Genomic DNA, 22,266 nt, shown 5'->3' with positions numbered 1-22,266 from the left:
TTAGAAAGGTTGACTATGTTCGTAGGCAGGAAATAATTACAATATATAAAATATTTTAACAGTATGTAACCTGTGAAATACATACAGTACCTTTTCTGATTTTTTAAAATATATAATCGAAAAATGTTTGTTTATGCAGTTTTTAGTAACCTCCTGTAACTCCATAATTAAGTTGCTAAATATGTAACAATTATGGACAATGCATAATAGTTGGCAGTCAGGCATTTCATACCAAACACCAATCTTGAGATTATGCAATGGCTTTTCAGAGTACAGATTGGCATTTTCTGACAGATAATGGCACATGTCCTGTGAGTTCACATATCTTAACAGGCTTAACTGCACCTCATATGCAAAAATTAAAAGCTGGGGACCTGCCCTGCTTAAAAACACCTCATATGCAAAAATTAAAAACTGAGGATCCAAAAGTTCTGATCCCAAGGCATTCAAAAACCACCAGCAGAATACAGCATGCGAACATTCAGCTGAACACTTTTATAACATGCACAACAGTAAATTTGTAACGATACAGATGCAAGTCCTTTTCACTAGTGTTTCAATGTGACACTCTCTTAATCCTCATTTACACAGATAAACAGCATTGAAATTTCATTGGACTTTGTTCCACGGTTTCCTTCTGTTGAGCAATGTTTCATGGTGTTCAAACTCTTTTCAGATAGTTATGGTTTTTATTTGCTACAGAGTCTGACACCATTTTGCCAGTAAGTTTTGTATTGCAGACTTTAACGGACATTTTACGAAAACACTTTGTCTTATACCATTGCGTAAGCAGTTTTGCCCACATTTTTCACAGATGGTGAAAACCCTTGACAATGAAAATACACTGTTTTATTGTGAGCGCCATTATGTGTTGGATTCAACTGGTTGCTAAACATGTCTGCTCCCATCACTCACTCAAATATAATGACACAGCTAAGTACTCAGAACAGGAAATACAGGATAGGCACATATGCATATATGTGACAGCAACCAACTGGTGCATTCAAATAATGGTTTCCAATATTTTCTGTGATTGACAGGTCTCTACTGCATTGAGAAGGGTCAATTCTGTATCAGTTTCACTAATGTTTTCCAGGTGAATTTTATTTTTCCCAGTCTGTATGATTTCATGAAGAAATGAGCAACAAAAGAATATTTTTCAACTTGGCCCTGGCCAGTCTTTATGTGAGAAATGAAAATATAATGGCATAATACCTTTGTTGCATGGTGAAACAGAAACTTCCTAGCAAATGGTACAGAGCATAACTTCACCAGGAGAATGTGAAGGAAATGAGGATTATAAAATATGGAGCCTGAAGGGCTGTTACATTACATTAATCATTTTCCATGGATCCCTTGGAGAGGAGTCTTTCGGATGTGGAAAGAACCAAAGGATTTTTTTTTTTTTAACTCATATACATGGATATTGTACAATTCTAATGCAGACAGAGTTATTAGCTACAGTCCTTGTGAAGACATTCATCGATGGAGTAGAAGGAGTTGGCTTAAAAACTGTAATGTTTGCTGATGATACAGGCAGACTAAATAGGGATTCAAACCCAATCATACTGGACACAGATAAATTTATAGCTTAACAGGCTTATAACTGGTACTCAACGAACAGTTTACATCTTAATTTCACAAAGACGGGCAATTTTGAACAAGCTGTTACCACAAATGGCAATTAGTGGTCATACACTACAAGAAACAATAAATGTAAAATTCCTTTGGGATTCAAGTGGATAACAAGCTAAAATGGAGTGAAAACAGAAATAAATTGACCAAGAAGCTCAGTTTCACGTATTTTACACTTACAAAATATTTACTGCCCAGTTTTTTTTCTTCTTAGTGGTACTTGCTGCTAATAATGAAAATAAGTCCCCAATTAGCGGTGCTTTACACAACCATAATGCAAGAAACAAAATTATCACAAAGTTTTGTTTGCTTTCCTAGGATCTGGAATGGCTCTATATCCTCCCACCAGACTTGAAACAAGAAACTAGTAATCTGCAGATTAAAATTAAAAATACACCTGTTTACCCACATTAAGAAAGTCCAGTATCTGATTGTCTAGATTCAACAACTGAAGATACCTGGTAGCTGCTTGCTAGAGGTATCTGTGCTTATTATAAACTGACTTCTGTTATCCAATGTAATAAGACAGATAGTTTTTAATTTTGTGTCAGTCCTACTAAATCCACTTTGTTGAAATTTAACCTGGCAAGTACAAACGGTTTACAGCATTTCATAGCAGCTAATTATTACTGAAATTCCTAACAGGAGTTCTTTATTAATGTATAAGGCCTTGCTCTACATCCCTGAACGCTGTCTTGTGATGGGATCTACAGAACATATTCTTAAGTGGCTTATCTATTAATCTATTCATAGTGATAAATGTTTTTCTTAAGTAAATAACAAAAGCCTGGAATGGGGTTGGTGAAGGAAGAGGGTTTCTTGTAATAAAATTTACAATGCTATTTGAAAATAGTATAATAATATATTATAAACACACTTCTGTATATACAAGTTTGTAAAAAGCACTCTGTTTTATTCTTAAATACAGTTCATTTAGTACATTTTTAGCCAGATACTGACAAGAGTTAGCAAAACTTTACATGGGCTGTGCTCTTCATCATAAGGAAGTGTGATCAGACACCCTGTAAAAGTTATATCTCAAGAGCATTGTGCAAGATATGTAACCTGGAGTGAAATTAACAAATTGCATTTCACCCTCATATATAGAAGAAAAAATGCATGCACCTGAGAAATTAATTTGCTCTTGACTGAGGAAATTCTCTTCCTGAGTTGGTCCATATCACTATTAATATGTACATTACGCCATGGTACCAAAAATACAAAAAGGTTATCAGTACAATTCGGTTCATAAAGTATGAAATGGTTGATGATGAATATGATGATACAAATGAACTTTATATTACTGTACTTTGAAAGTATTGTCTTCATAAACTGTTATGATCTCTGGTATTCGCACTTCAGTTTTATAGTCAATATTTTAAGGCAACAATATCTGGCCAGAACTGCCAAAAACAATATATTGATACAGTCATCATACTATGCATTAGGCAAAATAATTTTTAACACGGTCGTCACCAAATTAAATATTGCTGTATCATTTTTAAAGTCTGTATTGTATATTATATACTGATAGCACCAAACCAAAGTCACTGGTTAAAAGGACAAACAGTAGTCAGGATTTACAGAGTAACTAAGTGCTCACAGAGCATATTTATGTAAAGTTTTTCTTTAGTTACTTGTGGTATTGCCTCCAACACCACAGTAATTTCCACCATCAAACATAAAACTTTCTTTTACAAAAATGCTTTAAATTCTGATCAGAATGTAACAGGCCACATTCAAAATCCTTTTAAATAAATACACCAAAAACTAAGTACTCTAGAAGTCACTTCGGCCATAAAAATACACGATTTCTGTAACACCAGTCTAACAATACACTTTTAAATTAACCTGAAATATATTCTTTAATTGCTTCAATATCATTTACAGCAGTCCATGAAGTATAAGTGTCTTCTGATGTAATATATGTTACACAAGTCTGTTGCATATATATATATTTATATAAAGAAGATGTGTGTGCAAGAATTTAAAAAAAGTCACTTGCTTTTAAAAAATATATTTGCTATGGCACTTTTGAGAAGGATGACAACAAGGCTGGTTTTGGCACATGGGGAGTTTCTAGTATTACATTGGAACCACCACACTGTGGTGGTCTCATCTGTCACACAGATGTCTGCATCACACCAGATGGGATTGACTTCTTTTGGTTATTCTTTTTGTGATCCAAACTTTCAAACTCAGAATCTTCAATCTCACACAAATGTGTAGAAATATCACTGTTGCTGGTGAATCCACCAAGCAATGATGCTCTTTCCCCAAGTACTGTTATCACTGATCCATCCTCGTCATCACCCTTACGGCGCTTGCTAGTAGGAAATCCATAAGGCACCACTTCCTCATCATCAGTGTCATCAGCATTATTACAACCATTAAGTGGTTCAGTCTCTGTTTCACTGTTGATGTTATAACGAGGTAGGTATGTGTTTGGATGGCATAAATAGGTGTTTGGTCTTTTAAATGAATATTCTTCTCTCGAATTATCCAAAATGTTGTTAATATTCAAACTGGGGCTGTCAGGATACTGGCTTTCCTCAAATTCAGTGCCACATTCTGAGTCACCTATATACTCAGATTCCTGGTCCTCATTAAGTGTTTCAATGTCTCTCACTGGGTCCACTGGTCCATTCACTGCTGGGAAGAAATATACTTTGTAAAATGAGCAGATGGGCAAATTGGTGTTACATACAATTATCTGATTTTTTACTGGAGATAAAACATTACCTGTTGGAAGAATTAAATTTCCTTGGTGGGTGTTAGATTCGTTACTTTCATTGCTATGGAAACTAGAAGAATCAGGTACTTCACTTCCAGGAACCTCAGTTATATTAGGAAGTGGATTCTGACTGCGATGAACCCAGTCAGAGCAGTCCCAGTGGTAACCTGAAAAGAATTACAAAGTTAAAGGAACATGACGCCATTCAACATCAGCAAGAGATAAAATCCAAGCCACATCAGTTCAGAGCATAGTGCAGGTTGTGTCAGTGTGAGTGAAACAGTGCAAAGGGGACAATGGACCTCACAGTGGAGCAGCAGGCATTCATTGTGGAAAGTTACACGACGATAACTATTTCAAATAAGAGAATATAAGCTTTTGGAATGTGGTGCTACAGAAGAATGCTGAAGATCAGATGGATAGATCACGTAACTAATGAGGAGGTACTGAATAGAATTGGGTAGAAGGGGAATTTGTGGCACAACTTGACTAGAAGAAGGGATCGGTTGGTAGGACATGTTCTGAGGCATCAAGGGATCGCCAATTTAGTATTGGAGGGCAGGGTGGAGGGTAAAAATCAGGGAGACCAAGAGATGAATACATTAAGCAGATTTAGAAGGATGCAGGTTGCAGTAGGTACTTCGAGATGAAGAAGCTCGCACAGGATAGAGTAGCATGGAGAGCTGCATCAAACCAGCCTCTGGACTGAAGACAACAACAACAACAACAACTACACACTTCACTTCACAATTAGTAGGATCACTGATAGACATAGCAACAAACAAAGCAGTACAACCATACAACCAACAAAGGCAGAGATGTGAAACATAATGGTGGTGTAGTGAGACACTGGCCAAGAATGGCTGACCAAGAATGGACAAAACGTGACACAATGTGCCACAGGTTCTTGTTTTAAAAATGACCCTCGTAATTTGAGCGAAAATTATAATTCACTGTGAGGAAAATGAACTACTTCCTTCCCCTTGAAAGTAATTGAAACAATGATAAAGAACAGCAGCAGAAAGACTCCTGTACCCGAACTAGACTATATTTTGTCTGCATATGAACTGAAATTGAAAATGTTCTTGTTTGGAAAAGAAGCCTCTTAAAATAACTAGCTTATAAATTTTGTTTTATTCCTTATAGATGACGGAGACTAAGTTACCTTTTAATTCTTTTTCAAATGTACTACTTTTTTCTATGCTTTTTTTATTCCGAGTGGTAGCTAGTTTCTTTTACCAGATGATCAACACGTTTCAAATATTTACTGGCATTTGCATGTTTCATGCTTAATTCATAAATTATTGTCAATGACAACTCACTCCTGGGAGAGAGTACTCTTATGTTATGTAACATTGAATATTACAGAATGTACTTTTCTTAAATTAATAAGAAGGTCCCACTATTTTTTCTCAGAAAAAAAAAAAAAAAAAAAAAAAAAAAAAAAAAAAAAAAAAAAAAAATGAGAAGGAGCAGGACTCGAACCAGCGAATGTAACCTGACATTTTTAGTCACTAGTCCCTTGCAAACATTAGCAATATGTGACTATGATTTTGTCTTAGACTTCCATGAAGATTTTGACCACTGATGTGTTTTTGCCTTACATTTGATTATAATAAATTGTATCAATAATGAAGTGTTTTCAAAAGATCCTTAATATTTGAAGTAGTGTGTATTCACAGGACACACGTCATAATTTAAAACCTACCAAATATAAGATTCAACCAAATGACAACATCCAATGTCTTCTCTCACTTCTCAGAAATCCAGTATTACCTCAAAAGTCAACAGACATCCTCAACGATTGAAACTGGACACGTATGCATCATAATGACTTTAGGGGAAGTGTCACTGAGGAGACATGTGGACACATGTTATCATGGACCAGAATCACTCCCTCAGTCAGCAGCTCAGGCAGTTGGCTGTTGAGAGACTTTTGTAGAATATGTTGTGTCCCATAGTACATGTTGCTGCTAATGGTTTTTCTGTGCTTGAGTAATTTGATCAGTATCAGACCTCAGACATCGAAAAAGTCTGCTGAGGGAACAGCTTTGAATTTTTTAGGGGTGATGATGATGCTTGCACAAAACCATGCTGAATGATGTTTCAACCAGTTTGCAGGTTGTTAAGATGTTTTACACCTTTTTTACTTGAACACTCCTTATATACTCAATCAGCACAGCACCAGCCTTGACCAGAGACCTAACAAAAGTTTCTGAACCAATTACCTCTCATCACATGGTGCATCATCAGCTTCAGAGGATGGTGTTTATTCTTAGTGACCCACCAGGTGCACTGCCTCACATAATAACAAATGTGATGCCTTGTGTAACAAGGAACATAGTGTCCTGTTCCTGTATGAGTTATGGCTTAGCTTTGAGAGTTACTCTCACTGTCTATTTATCCACTGTACCATCAAGACACTTCCAGCTCACTCCATAATTAAATCCAATTTAATATGAATGGGACAATGTTGACCAAAGGACAGTAGCTCTAAAACTGTCCCACAGACGACCAGTGAAATGATGTTTTATGCTGGTATACCATTCTATCACACACTGCATTCCTTGTTCTGGCCATCTGCAAGTGTTAATTGCAAATGCCATTCCATAATTGTTTTCCAGCAATAGCTTTCATTGTTCTAGGAAAGGAAAAAGTGGTACCACCTGTAAAAGACAGTTCACTACTGTTTGAGCAATTCCGTTCTTGCCAGTGATGCAGTACCACCAGCTGTAGTGGTCTGATTTGTACTAATGCATGGTAAATATTTTTATTTTGTTCACCAGAATTGGCACTTTAGAGTATTGTTTATGGTACTTCACATCTCTCACTGACCGTACTTGCTTAAGTAAAACTTGAGTAACTGATGATCAGCAATTGAAAGTCACATTGTTTTTTCCATTTCATTTCTACATGCTCACTTTATGATTCAGATTATGTCAGTTCATTCTGCCAGTTTCAATTCAGTCTATAAAATTTGCAACCTAATCTGAATTTAAGAAATCAGTGTTACTGATAATTTGTCATGTGAGAGGTAACATAGCGAAAATTACCATTCTCAGCAACAATTGATAAAGAAAAATTGTCATCTAGGAAGAAAATAATTTTTTGTTATTGCATTGCTCTCCACCAATTATCTATTATTCTTCAATGCATCACATTTCAAAATGCAACCCAGTAACTGTACTCTTAGAGTCCAGTTATCATTCAGTAATGCTAATCATTTGCGTATTCAGTTGTACCATATCTGTGGGTGTTGGGGTCTTCAGTATCAGTAAAGCCCTCTCTCCAGTATATCCTATGTCAGCTTCTTCAAACTCATAAATGTTTCCACCTACCTTCATTCATCATACTTACTGTATTCATCCTCTGGTTTCCATCAACAATTTTTATCCTCCACACTTACCTCCATCACCAAAGTGATGATTCCTTGATGTCGCAGCAATGTTTTTTTTTGGTACCACATTCCTAAAGCCACTAGTCATGTCGCAGCAATGTTTTTTTTTGCAACGAATATGTGGTTTAGTCAAGCTGTACCACAAATTTATTTTTTCCCCAATTCAGTTATATCCTTGTTAATTATTCAAACCACTCTCCTATTCTTTGGCATTCTTCTATAGTACCACATTTCTAAAGCCACTAACCATGTCCTGTCTGAACTGCCTACTGCCCATGTTTCATTTTCATACATGGCTACACTTTAGACAAATTCCTTCAGAAATGACTTATAATACTTAAATGTACATCAGATGTTACCAGAGTCCTCCTTTTTCAGGTATGTTTTCCTTTTATAGCCAGTCTGCATTTTATACCTCTTCTACTTCTGCCATTATTAGTTATTTTGCTGCCCAAATAGCAAATGTCATCTACTACTTTTAGTGTCTCATTTCCTAATTTTCAATTGCTTTTCTAAGTCCTTCACCATCTCTGGTGGAATTACAATGTTGTCAACAAACCTTATTTTAGTCACAAGTATCCTTTTTGGTGTTGCCATGGGCAAATACCTGGACAAGAACTACAGTTACGAATATTGAAGTATATACACAAGCATTAACAAAGCAGAAAGGAGGATAGGTCATCCCAATTTTAGAGGCAGAAAGAGCAGCTTCAAAATTTAATTACAAGCAAAAGAAGACTTACAAGATTTGCTTTTTACTAGTGGTAGATGACTGATCAACACCAAGTAATGTTGAGAAAAATATTAACTTTTAGAGCCAACTATTACTTCATCCAACAAAGTGATGATCTGAGACTATTAGAGCATTAGAAGGGAAGTGACCAAAACCTCCAGTAGCAAAGAGTCTGAGAGAAATTGATAAATGCCCAAGAGCAATTTATTTTGTTCTATCAGATTGTGCTTTGGTACAGGGGAAAAGTGGCGAAAGTAGCACACAACAACACAGAGAATATAGTCAGGTTGACCATTTTTTTCCGCTAATATTAGACTTCACTAGTTCCACAAATTTGTCTGAATGACACACTCTGGCTGCAAAAGGTGGTAATGCTTTTAAAGAGAATATCCAAAAGAAAATACAAGGAGAAAACAGATTTCATAAGAAAGCTTTAATATTGACTACAAACCTCCCATGATGCGGGGGTCCTCATCTATGGAACTTATGGATGAAGCTCCGGTCTGTGACCCCCTACCTGGCCTCCCGGTGGGCATAAGACCTCGTGGAAAATCTGTACCCAGTGAACGTTTCAGGTCTGCAGCAGAAAAAAGAGAGAGGGGGGGGAAATAATGCAGACATCTGATCTGAGCACATGTAAACAGTCGCAGCATTCATCAACAAATAGATTAACATGCACAATTATGTGGTAGCAATTAACTGATGTTGCTGAATACTACTAAGATTTTGTCTTGGGAATCAGGGTGAACACTACTTAATTCACTTTCTGTTTACTAATAGTTAAATTAATAAATAATGTTAAGCAAGAAATGCCATATTCAAAACTGTAACAAAAGTACAAACATAATGCTAGGATGCTTTTCGTTATTGAACGTAGGCATAAATCTACTAAACAAAAAAATAACATACACAAAGAAATAAGTACTAACAAGCCATGGATTAAATGATACCACAGGAATAAGGAACACAACTTACCATTCTTAATTTTATTGGAGTCAGTATAAGAACTCATCTGGTCTGTCATCTCAGCCCAAGAGGGTTTATGGAGGCTCTCTGCGTCGAGCGTGGTGACAGTGTGGTTGGGGATGGAAGGGACGGGAGTACTCCTATTTAAGTTGCGTAAGTAGTCAGGAGGCACATTTTCCAATTCGTCCCCAGCTGACCCATAACTACGCAATGTGTCAAGGTTATTCAGAACAGCAGTGTGGTTGTAAGATGTAGGATCATTGTTGGAGCTTGGAGTGTAGGAAGCAGGCCTAGGAGGGCACTGAGGGGGGACCTGCAAACAAAACATACCGTACCACTCAGACAACAAAAAATAAGAGATCTTGTGCTGCATGCTGTTTAATCTTTATCATGCAATTTGCTGATTACAACACAAAACTGCAGCATGCAAAGAGAATTTAACATTAAAAATATTAAAATTAAAGTTTAAAGAGAAGAGTGTCTATTGAAAATTGTATGTCACTTTACATGCCAATCTGCAGCAGCAGTTTCTTATATATGCAATACTGTTCCTAATGCTTTCACAGTCATGCATTTTATTTTAGGAAATGTGAAAAATTAAATTATTACCTGACTGACTTCGAGGTTGCTGAGTTTTGATCCTCTTTTGAAGTCATTATCATTAGGTCGGGCAGAATTTAACACGATGTCTTTTCTTGTCTCATTATTTATATTGTTTGCTCTTTCTCGAGATCGTTTTACACGAAATCTCCTGTACATAATGAAGCAGATTACCAGAAGAATGAGGATTGCAACAGCTACTATGATTCCAACAAGTTCTTCACCCGTAATGTTATAGATACTGGATGATATGGATGAACCATACACTGGGTTGGCACAGTGTATACCAGTGACATTTGGAGGACACACACACCTGTAGGTTCCAGGTTCATTGTAACATGTACCACCATTAAGACAAGGTCCACGTATGGCTGTTTCACATTCATCTATGTCTAGTTTGCAAAAGTCGCCAGTAAAACCAAGGCACTTGCATATGGGTCCAGAGTTTCCTTCTTCACAAACACCACCATTGAGACAGGGGTTAGGGCTGCAATAATGCCCATATTCACAGCGTTTCCCACTAAGTCTTGGAGGACACTCACACAGGTAATCATTGCCTGCTGGTGCTGCACGACATCTACCACCATACAAACACGGTGAAGAGGCACATGGATCTGTGTCAATTTCACATGAATGACCTGCAAATCTCTTTTCGTAACAAAGGCACTCATAGTTATCACCACCGAGATCCTTGCACGTACCTCCATTCATACAAGGTTGTGAGCCACAAACACCAGGAGGTGCAAGCACTTTCAGAGCATCACAACTAAAGTCCACATTAGCAAATCTTTTAAGGATAGCCACACTGCTTGCACCACTCATATGTAAAGGTACTGATACATGGGAAATGCGAACATCATCCATGCATCCAATGAATCCTCTCTGGACATCATCATAACCAAGTATCGTAGGATGATGGCGAACTTCTGCACCAAGATACAGGTCATCTGATTGCAGGTTGAGAATATCATTCGCTCCAGGTGCTGAGCCATGCGCTATATGCTTTCCATCCACAATGACCTGTGCACTATTCTTCTCCCGTTCTAATTTCACTTCGTGCCATAAACCATCACTCACATACACACTGCTGACTCTCACTAGCCCTTCTCCACTACCAAGATCAAATCGGTACTGTACAACTCCATTCACAACCTGAAAAGAAAAGGAATTTTTATGAATCATTTCTGACAGAAACATGGCTGCATGTCATTTACAGAGAGCTAAATTTCTGATAAATTTATAGCGCTGGTAATACCATAGAAAGCATAATAATAATAATAATGATAATAATTGCACCACTCATTGTACTTCGGGTACCATAAGATAAACAAAGAAAATTATAAATTCTTTATTCTTTAGGGTAATGGGATGAATAAGTTTGCTTGTATTGTAAAATAAGGTGACTGATGTGTACATTAAGATAGATGATAGCCCCTTGCAATTGTTTAGTTCAATGCTGCCATGGTGTTAAGCACAATGCATTACATTGACATAAGTGATATAATCTGATAACAATAGCAACAGGACCCTTTCACAATAGATGGGTCACAAAAAAGGTAATAGGAAGCAGACTGTAAGAGAGAAACTGGAGAAAGTCAAACAGAAGGTCAGATTGAAAAGCTGTGGTACCCTACTCTTCCTTCAGATCTTTGATGCCAGCAAAACAAAGGTTTCTATCATCTAAGATCATCAACTTGTTTCTGCTTCATGTATATTTATCTACAACCTTTTACTTGACCTTTTTCTATTGGAACACTGCTGTTTGCATTCTTTGTTTTTGTTTTAAATTTTATGTTCAAAGTGTACTTTACTGGTCAAAAGCTTTCTTGGTGAAATTATTGATCAATTTCTGCACTTTTTCTCTGATAAGATCATGTAATAGTGCCACATGCAAGGCTGCTTTTCATTTTTTCCATTGGGCTTTCTTGAAAGTATGTAAATGAGGTCATTGAATTTTATTCGCCAAACCTTTCATCTTAATCCTCACCCTCTGCATGTATTTTCAGATTATTTAAATAATTACAACCCCTTCTTTGTCAGGTTCATTATTGTCTTCTTTTGCATTACTCTTTCTTCATTTGTACTGAACTTTACTGGAGTGCAATCAGGTAATTGCTGTTGTCAGTCAGGCACTCCACTGCTAGAAGTAAGCTCCTCTTCTGTGCATCCTCAGAAAACAAACGGTTGCTTCATCAGGAAAGAGGGAAGGAGAGGGAAAGACGAAAGGATGTGGGTTTTAAGGGAGAGGGTAAGGAGTCATTCCAATCCTGGGAGCGGAAAGACTTACCTTAGGGGGAAAAAAGGGACAGGTATACACTTGCACACACACACATATCCATCCGCACGTACACATACACAGACACACCCTTTTCCTACTACCGAATTCCAGTCACCCATGACTATTAAATTTTCGTCTCCCTTCACTATCTAAATAATTTCTTTTATTTCATCATACATTTCTTCAATTTCTTCGTCATCGGCAGAGCTAGTTGGCATATAAACTTGTACTACTGTAGTAGGCGTGGGTTTTATGTCTATCTTGGCCACAATAATGCATTCACTATGCTGTTTGTAGTTGCTTACCCGCACTCCTATTTTTTTATTCATTATTAAACATACTCCTGCATTACCCCTATTTGATTTTGTATTTATAACCCTGTATTCACCTGACCAAAAGTCTTGTTCCTCCTGCCACCGAACTTCACTAATTCCCACTATGTCTAACTTTAACCTATCCATTTCCCTTTTTAAATTTTCTAACCTACCTGCCCGATTAAGGGTTTGAATTATATAGTTATATATTGTCATTTTGTCATCTAGAGATAGCGCTTGGAGCTGTGAACACTAGAAAATGGAGTGCCAAGTGGAGAAATTGGAACATTTCTGATATGTTCTTCTGTTTGAGTTCAGTACAGGGCTGACAGCAGCGTAGGTATCCAGAAACATTTGTGCCATGTCTGGGGATAATGTCATTCAACATGGCACAGCAAGAAAACGGTTTTCTTGATTTAAGGATGAGCATTTTGACATTAGTAACTCTCCTTGTTAGGGAGACCTTCGGAATTTGATGAAGATCATTTAAAAGCATTAATCTGAGTAATCCATGTCAGTGTAATTGAAAACTGGCAAATGAGATGAACTACAATCATTCCACATTGTGTAATATTTGCACTAAACGGGGAAAAAATTGGGCATATGGGTACCTCATACTTTAACAGCAGGTGGCCACAAGTGCATCTCTGGTTGTTCGTCAACAACTGGTTCATCAACAACACTGACCATTCCCAACCTGCATTATTACTGGTGATGAGAAATGATGTCTTTATGCTAACATAAGGGTAAGAAAGGAATTGTTGAGCCCAAACAAAGCAGCAACTCCCCATACACAAAGACCTGCATGCATACACAAAATATAATGTTATGCATCTCGTGGAACAGTGATGGTGTGGTGTACTACAAATTGCTTCACCAAGGTGTAACCATCACTGCAGACTTTGATTGTCAACAACTGAGACATTTTACAGAAGCAATCGAAGAACAGAGACTGGGATGGCTGCATGCGGTGATGTTACTCCATGGTAACGCCCCCTGAATTGTGTCAGACTGACAAAAAATACTATACAGGAGTTGGGTTGGGCAGTCATTCTGCACCCACCTTATTCACCTGGTCTTGTGCCCTTAGATTTTTACCGTTTTCACGGTCTATAAAACAGCCTTCCTGGATGAGAATGTGCTCCAAATATGGCCGAACAAGTTCTTTTCCTCAAAACCACGTGATTTCTACAGTCGCGGAGTTGAAAAGTTAGCCCAGTATTGGCAGACTGTTGAAAATGGTGAAGTAGAACATATTATTAATTACTTAAGTATCTGTTATCGGCGTCTGGTGTGTTTAATAAACTTATGGGAAAACACTACGAACTTATGCACCAACCCAATATACAACAAGGGGGGTGGGTATCGCAACACCTTGAAAGAATTGCTCAACATGAATGAAAGTTGATAGGCATGTTTCTACATCTATAAGATGACGTCTATTCAAATTTTACACCAGTTGCCTAAGTGTGGCAGTAGTAGTGTCACTATGAGGATGCAAATCAGGTTTGGTTTAAATACACACTGTAATGGTCATGAGCGTTACTTACCTTTGAGACTGGACGTGGTGAGCTGATGTTAGTCAAGAATGCCTTTAAGGCAACAAATACAGCATTACCAACATCCCACAAAGTTTGAACAAGTTGTGTAATACGGCTATGAGAAGCTGAGTAATGCTCCCTCTGGGGTATTGCCGAAAGACTTGGCAGGAATGTAGCCATTGTACATGATTACTGGCAACATTGGCCATGAGAATGTAACATCACAGGAGACATTGTTTTAGATGGTCACACAGCACTGAAAAAGGCATGGAACACCATCCCACAAACTGACATCTGGCATCTGGACAACACAATGCATGTGTGGCGTCGATAGGTGATATCGACCATAGACAACATTAACCTTTGGGACTCAGGTCACTCATCTGAGCTGCCATGTTAATTCAGTCTGTTCTTATACCTTGTACTGTGTGCACATGTATAATAATTGTCAAAATATATGTATGTGCAGATATTAGTGGGGACAGTTTATTCCGTATCCCACTATTCGTATCCTTTTCCCATATTGGTGACCCTGAAGTTTCTACGTTTGCCGCGTCGGGTGTTGTAAATCAACAGGTTATGTGCACGCCACCATGGCCACCTCACCCAATGCTTTGTTCGAAGATTTGGAAGCCCAACTGCGACCGCTGGGCCCCTTCAATCCTTCACCAATGGCTGGCTCTCCATTACACAGTGATTCACGATCTCCAACCACATTAACCTCAAACTTTGTTGTTCTACAATGGTTGAGTGCTACACCCTTAACTCAAACAATGGACTCGGGTTACGTGTTGCCGGAATGTGCTCGCCAATATGTGAAGTGTGAAGTGGATCATATTCAGAACTGTATACCTACTGATTGACTGTATAATGTTCAAAGTGATCTACATTCACACACGTACTTTGACTCTCAAAGGGCAGCAACAACAGTTATTGTCGTGCCGTGTGCAATGCCGCCATTTGTGCAAAACGCACCCAGCCACTATCAATTGCGACCTGTTCTGGTTTTGCCTCATTTGTAGACTAATGATGGAAATTTTCATGCACAGAATTCTCCTTGCTCACCCCCAGACCTGCTGCTCAACTTTTCGACCATGTGGGTTTGAGTTCATCTTTTGGCGTTTCGCCTTCCAGCGGCATCTTACCACACCACAGTGATCTTCTACAAGTTCTACTGGTAATTTATAGTCTGACCCCACGGGGCGTGTTTTCAACGTGCACGGAGAACTCACACTTTTGTCACACAAGTTACCAACCCCCTCCCCCCCCCCCCTGCCCCCCCTGTCCCCACTCGCAGGGGGCCGTGGTTCCTACCTCTCAGCCGCTCGCCTCTCCCACAGCTCTGCCTGTGTCTGCCGTGCCAGCCTTCCACATTATTTCTGAGGTGGGCAAATTCAAATCAGTACCTGTAACCTACGGTCCGGTTTACGGGACCCCTACATGTATCACGCAACCGCTCATTCCCATGGTACCAGCCATGCCAGATGCGTCATGTTTTTGCGACACATCAAGGACAATGCAACCCGTCGTTGCTATGGACATTCTTGCCAGTAACACACCCACACCTACTGTACTGGCCTCCTGCACGGCCTCTCCTGCCATGGACCAGCCTGTTTTCCAAGGCACACTGAAGCCGCCTTCATCCACTCCCCCAGGTTGTCTGCCGAAGCTCCCACCTTTATACGAAGACAACCCTGTATCATGGTTTGTACTTGTCAAGCATCTTTTTGAGTTGCATCACATGTTCTATGACAACTCTAAATTCCTATGTCTCATGGTACACCTCCGTGAACACTCGGACTTAATTTGCAATCTATTCCTCTCGCCACCACCTCCACCGAAGTACGAGTTCATGAAGGAAACGTTCAGAGAATGACTCGCCTGCTCACCACAAGTATTAATCATCAAGATCTTGTACAAGTAACACCTGGGGGACCAAACTCCATCACAACTTTGGCGCTGCCTTCGGTTACTTGTGAGTGAGCATACCATGCCGGACATCACTCTGTGGGCAGTGTAGTGTGCCAAATTGCCTACCGACCTACAGATCCACCTGCTACCGCAATCCTTCAAGTCAATCGGCTCTCATCTCGATTAACATCCGAGCTTGCCACACCTATGCCCAACCATCTGCCATTCAACCCGCCTGCTCTCAGGCTGCCACAGCGTCCGTCCTCGCTGGCTCAACGACTTCGAGGTAGGCTTGACTCCTGTCGCTCCGCCTCTGCACCCCGCCCCAGTCAGGGTGGAGGTCCTGGTCATGCATCTACCAGCTTGTACGACCACCAACAGCGTCGACACCCACATGGTCTTCCCTCAAGACTCATATGCGGTACTCCGTACTGCGGGGGAGGAGGGGGGGGGGGGGGGGAGCTGTGTGGTGTCTATAGGTCATATCGACCATAGACAACATTAATCTTTGGGACTCAGATCACTCATCCGAGTCGCCATGTAATTCAGTCTGTTCTTATACCTTGTACTGTGTGCATGTGTATGATAATTGTCAAAATATATGTATGTGCAGATATTAGTGGGGACAGTTTATTCTGTATACCACTATTTGTATACTGTTCCCATACATCCATTTGCATTTAGTATTCTAGTGGCTATAGGTTATTAATGTGTCAGAATTTCACATTGGCAAAGCTTATCTTACACTTCCATTAATCTGTGGACTTGCAATGTTGATCACTTAAATATATTACATAGACAAATGTACACCTGAAATTTCATTACTCTACATTAATTAGTTTTCGGTGTTGTGATTTTTTCCTGTCATTGTTCAGATACTGGTTTTTTTCCTACTTATTTCCACTGATAAACTTTTTGGACTTTTTGAAAGCTAGATATTCATCATATGTATCTTGATCTATCTGTTTTCCATATATTTCTAACCAGTTATTATATGCTACTTCCATCACATGTGGTGTTAATATTATTGTTTTACTTTTGTTTATTACCTTTATTCTCACAATTTAGAACAAAAAATTTGTAAATAATGAACACAAATCTGAAGCTCATCCAGTATTCCTTTATATTCCCAATGTTTAGACTTCTTGAATATTTTATAGGTGATATGCTGCAAAATAGCAGTTCTTTCCCTGATCTCAATTTATTTTCAATTTTTCAAATTTACTTTGCAGTAAATGACAGCACAGTTAATTTACTTTTGATTTTTATGTTAAGAGAATATTCTTACCTCCAGTATATTATAGTCTATTTTTCCTGCTGCATACATAAGATTTCCAGTTGGTTGAACCGTTCTAATTCTTAAAGAGAGGCTGAGTTGATCTTCTAAGGTTTTCTTTATAAGATTTTTTCCAATTTTGTACTGTGCATAGCTCTTGCCTCCAAAGGACACAGGATTCCGAGGAATGTAGCAAGATTCATCATGACATTTAGATATATCAATCTCACAAGTTGTTCCAGCAAAACCTTCTGGACACTGACATGAATAACCTTGAAGAGAAGCATCAGGAATACAAACTTTAAACATTGGGCATGGATCTCTGGCACATTCATTTATCATAGTTTCACAACGGTCTCCTGTAAATGACAAAACACATAAGCAAAATTAGTATAGTTGTATCCAATAATTTTACTTTACTTTGTTCTACCTATAAATATAAATAAAATATTTTCCATTTTCAAAATTTTAGTAAAGCATTTAGTTTCTTTAAAAAACTGCAAATATGCATCACATGGTCTGTGTTATGTAAAAAAAGTGTTGTTGGGTCTTCAGTTACCATTACAGCAGCAAATATCTCAAGTGTATTCCACTTACAAAATGTTACGGTAATGTGTTGAAAAGCATTAACTGGGGGAGGGGTCTCTTGATTTTTTTAAAATTTTTTTTAAGAGAGAGAGAGAGAGATTGCAATTCTACATCAAGTTAAACAATGATACATACTGGAGGCACTGAATAGTGAGAAAGCATATAAACAAAACTAGAACTTTCGTGGCTTAGCTTATGAACTTAAAGATATTTTATCTGTGTTTATTTCCTAAATATATGTTTTCAGTGTTCATCTCTAGAGTCTGTTCCCCAGTGTTCAAATTCTTATCTTCTCTAACTGTTGACACTACATTCTATTTCAAATCTAATAATACATTCATTTTCCTTTTACCTATGTCAATTCAGAAAACAATCTTTAACTAGTCTGAAACACAATGCATTTCCTGTTCTTGAAATGCTGCCTCCCCTCACCCAAATTGCCATACCCCATTGTTGTACCTTCTTCCATAAGGACCTCCTAGCTCTCATATTTCATCAATACCTGCCCCTCACCAATCTAGCCCAGCACAAACAGATTAGCATGGTGTGAGCAGACCTGAATCACCTCTGCTCCCTCTGAGAGTTAGTCCAGTTAAAGTATCTCAAATTCCTGTACCCAGATTCCCACAGTGAAACCAACACTTTCAAAAAAAATGGAGCAGCATTCTCCTAAAAGCTATCACATGAACCCCTCAAATACTCTAGACCCGTCTTTCTAATGTATTTCACCTGACAGACACCATGAAACTCCTTTCGAATGACCATTGTTAATTAAATCTCTAAAATACTTAACCTGCAGACTTTCACACCTATACTAATCACCAGTGTCTCACACAAATTCAACCACAACAGGCTAAAAAAAAAAAAAAAAAAAACTACCCCCTGCACACAAAACATCACATTACTAACCAATAACAACCTATTTTTAAACCTGTTTTACTTAAATAATCCTCTTAGTCGTTGAAGTTGGCACCAGAGCCCAATAGAACAATCTCATCAGCAAAATGAAGGCGAATCAGATATGATCCATTAGCCCATAGTCCTCTATTTTCCCAGTTTAGTGGTTTGGAAACCTTCTCTAGAGCTGCTAGTAATTATTTTTGTGATACAGAAATTTCTTTCCTGATGTCTCCTATCATTTAACAATTTACCACTATCTGATGAAGTATAACGGAAGCTGCAGAATTGACATATACATTTCCAATCACACTAACTTAGGTTGAATCAGTGCCTTGTTTCTCAATAACTGTAATTACAGTTTTTATTGAAATTTGGCAAAAGCTTTCAAAAAATCCCTGAATTACAGATAAAGCTGCAACTCGTATCCACTGCTCCATACCATGATTCCATTTCCTGGCATTCAAGTGGTCCATTGCTGTCCCAAATAATCACCTCATGTAATCTTTAAAAATTCCACACTTTCAAATTTACCTCACCTGTCTTCTCTGGCTTGATGGTTGATAGCTAGGGACAGGAAAATGTTGAGAAAATGTTAACGTGAAAAATAATACAAAATTATTGGTTGTTAATGAAATAATGTGAAATCAGTGACTTTATGACATATTGCAAAATTAGTAATTTTGCAGTGTATAAAAATGTTACAAAAATAAGGACGGCAATTTACTAATTTGTAACTACTAATTACTGAATGTCCAAACTGCAGTTTGGCTTTTAATCTCCTCAAGGCTGGGGGTTTGTGTATGATCTTAAAATAACAGTTCATTTCCTGCATAACAAACCTTGATCTGATGATATATGTAGCACTGAAACAAGCAAAAACACCACCAAATTTGGCAAAAAAACACCACAAAATTCAGCAAAAAATATAACCAAAATTGGCAAAAAAGCACCATTGAATATGGCAGAAAAACTCCAAATTTGGTAAAAAAACAACACCAAATTTGTTAGTAAAACATATAAAATTTGTCAAAAACTGAATTTGGAGGGAAAATGAATTTGGCAAAAACAACACCAAATTTTGTAAAAAGAACACGTTTGGGAAGAAAAATACCAAATTTGGTAGAAAAACCCCATAGAATTTGGCACTGCACTAAACTTAACAAAAACAACAAGGTATTTGGCAAGAAATATGCACATACAGAATTTGGCAAAAGAAACACCAAATTTGATAGAAAAATAACATTAAATTTGCCAAAAAGCAACAAATTTGGCAAAAAATAGCACTGAAATTGGCAAAAAAGTAACACTAAATTCGACAAAAAATAACACCAACTTTGGTCATGAAACAAAATGATTTTTTCCTTTCCCTACTGATAGCTAATGATGGCCACTGACGGTCTCACAAGTAAATAATGACTTTACACCTTATCTGCAGCAAAAGGCAACCCCTTTTTCTTGATGAACCACATTAGATACCTCACAGAAGAGCTCAACATTATGCCTCATACTTTCTTCTTCCCATACATACAGGCCTTTGTGCAAAAATGCCATTCCGGAGGTTTTCTTTAACCCTTAACTGCTATTGTGGGGTCCTGGAGAACCCCAGGCAATATGAATATGATACATTGTATGCAAACGGATCAACGGATGGTGCCTGTGTTCTTGGTAGTCCACAGTGAAGTGAAGCTGTTTAACGCTGAGTATTGGTTGATAGCAGTGCGAAATAAAGAGAAAGAGGTCTCAGAATACTCCACCAGAGTATTAACATAAGTTGTTTTTCATTATCTCAATGAGTGTTTTAAGTGACTGAAGTCTTAGAGTACTTCGAAAATAGCAAAATTTCAATGATAACTTCAATTTTTAAGGTTATGTGAGTACGTATGCATTATTTTTCAGAATGTCATCATTGAAACCATTAACAGATGATGAGTTGGAAAGAATAGTGAATGATCCTGTATTTTTGCAATCTGATGAGGAAAATAAAAATGAGCGTTTGGCATCATTGGCTAGAACGCTCCTTGCGGGGCAGGTCCGGCTGCCTTGGTGCAGGTCTTATTACATTCGATGCCATGTTGGGCAACCTGTGTGCCAGATGGGCATGAAATGATGATGAAGACAGCACAACACCCAGTCCCTGAGCGGAGAAAATCCCTGACCCAGCCGGGAATCAAACCTGGGCCCGTCGGATGGCAATCTGTCATGTTGACCACTCAGCTATCAGGGCAGACAATCTGATGAGGAGAGCATAGCAGATGAGGATGACTTTATACTAAGTAATCATGCTTCCACCTCTGAAGTTACATCAGAAAGTAGTTGTGAAGAATCAGATGAAATGGCGTGTATTAGGCCCGCTAACAAATATTTTTTTGGAAAAAAGCAGTGCTACAAACGGTCAAAAGAAGCTCCTCCTACAACTCCTATCTGTGCTCACAATATAGTTAGTCACCTTCCAGGTGCTAGACATGAAGCAAAAACACTTGATTCGACTGGCATATTATCTGCTTGGGAATTGTTCATTACTGAAGATTTATTACAACTAATACTCACCAATACAAACATCAAGATATATGACACGTCAAACAAATACAGAGCTCCTCAACCAGCATTCATAAAGCTGCTAGATATAATAGAGCTGAGAGCATTTCTAGGTCTGCTTTATTTATCTTGAGTAATGAAATCTAATCACGAAAATGTTGGTGGACATTTTGCTAATGAACTGGTCGTGAAGTGTTTCAAGCCACTATGAGCATTCATAGATTTTTATTCATTTTGTCTTGTTTGCATTTATATTGTGCTACTACAAGAGATGCTAGGAAGGCTGATGACAGACTTACAACTATTAGAGATATCTGGGAACTCTTTATAGACAAATGTTGAAAGTATTATATTCCAGGAGCGAATGTGACAATCGATGAAATGTTAGTACCCTTTCATGGGAGGTGCAAATTTCACATGTATATGCCTGAGAAGTCAGCTAAATATGGCCTCAAAGTTATGTGCCTTTATGATTCACGAACATTCTAATTTATGCAATTATAAATTCCAACACAAGATGTTTTGAAATTAATAACACCAATTGAGGGAAGCAATATAAATGTGACAGCAGACAGTTGGTTCATGTCACTTGAACTCTGTGATCAACTGGAAATCAAAAAGTTGACTGTCATAGGCACTCTAAAGCTAAATAAACTGGAGGTCCCAGAAGAATTCAAACCAAACAGAAAGTGCTCAGTAGATCTGCATTATTTGGGCATAATGAAGGAAAGACAATTCCTTCTTATGTTCCTTGGAAAGGTCGAGCTGTTGTGTTGCTTTCATCTACGCTCCATGATCAGAAAATTAGTACTCAAAAGAGAAAACCTGAAATGATGATTGATTACAATGCCACAAAAA

At 38.1% G+C, this 22,266-nt stretch overlaps 1 protein-coding gene across 1 annotated transcript in view; it reads right to left on the bottom strand.

Annotated features, from left to right (window-relative positions):
* Positions 1-2,475: 2,475 nt before the first annotated feature.
* Positions 2,476-22,266, bottom strand: part of LOC126412870 (fat-like cadherin-related tumor suppressor homolog) — an 894,730-nt gene continuing 874,939 nt past the window's right edge. The window contains exons 39-44 of the mRNA XM_050082746.1: positions 17,398-17,744; positions 10,075-11,217; positions 9,475-9,778; positions 8,951-9,076; positions 4,378-4,536; positions 2,476-4,284 (exon numbers count right to left, since the gene is read on the bottom strand). Coding sequence (XP_049938703.1) covers positions 3,758-4,284; positions 4,378-4,536; positions 8,951-9,076; positions 9,475-9,778; positions 10,075-11,217; positions 17,398-17,744 — 2,606 coding nt within the window. The 3' untranslated portion in view covers positions 2,476-3,757. The remainder of the gene's footprint in view (positions 4,285-4,377; positions 4,537-8,950; positions 9,077-9,474; positions 9,779-10,074; positions 11,218-17,397; positions 17,745-22,266) is intronic.

Source organism: Schistocerca serialis, chromosome 7 (assembly GCF_023864345.2).
Source record: "Schistocerca serialis cubense isolate TAMUIC-IGC-003099 chromosome 7, iqSchSeri2.2, whole genome shotgun sequence".
In the NCBI taxonomy this organism is placed as follows: Eukaryota; Metazoa; Arthropoda; class Insecta; order Orthoptera; family Acrididae; genus Schistocerca; species Schistocerca serialis.
Note: the sequence above shows the minus strand (reverse complement) of the source record. Positions and strands in the feature narration are given on the sequence as shown.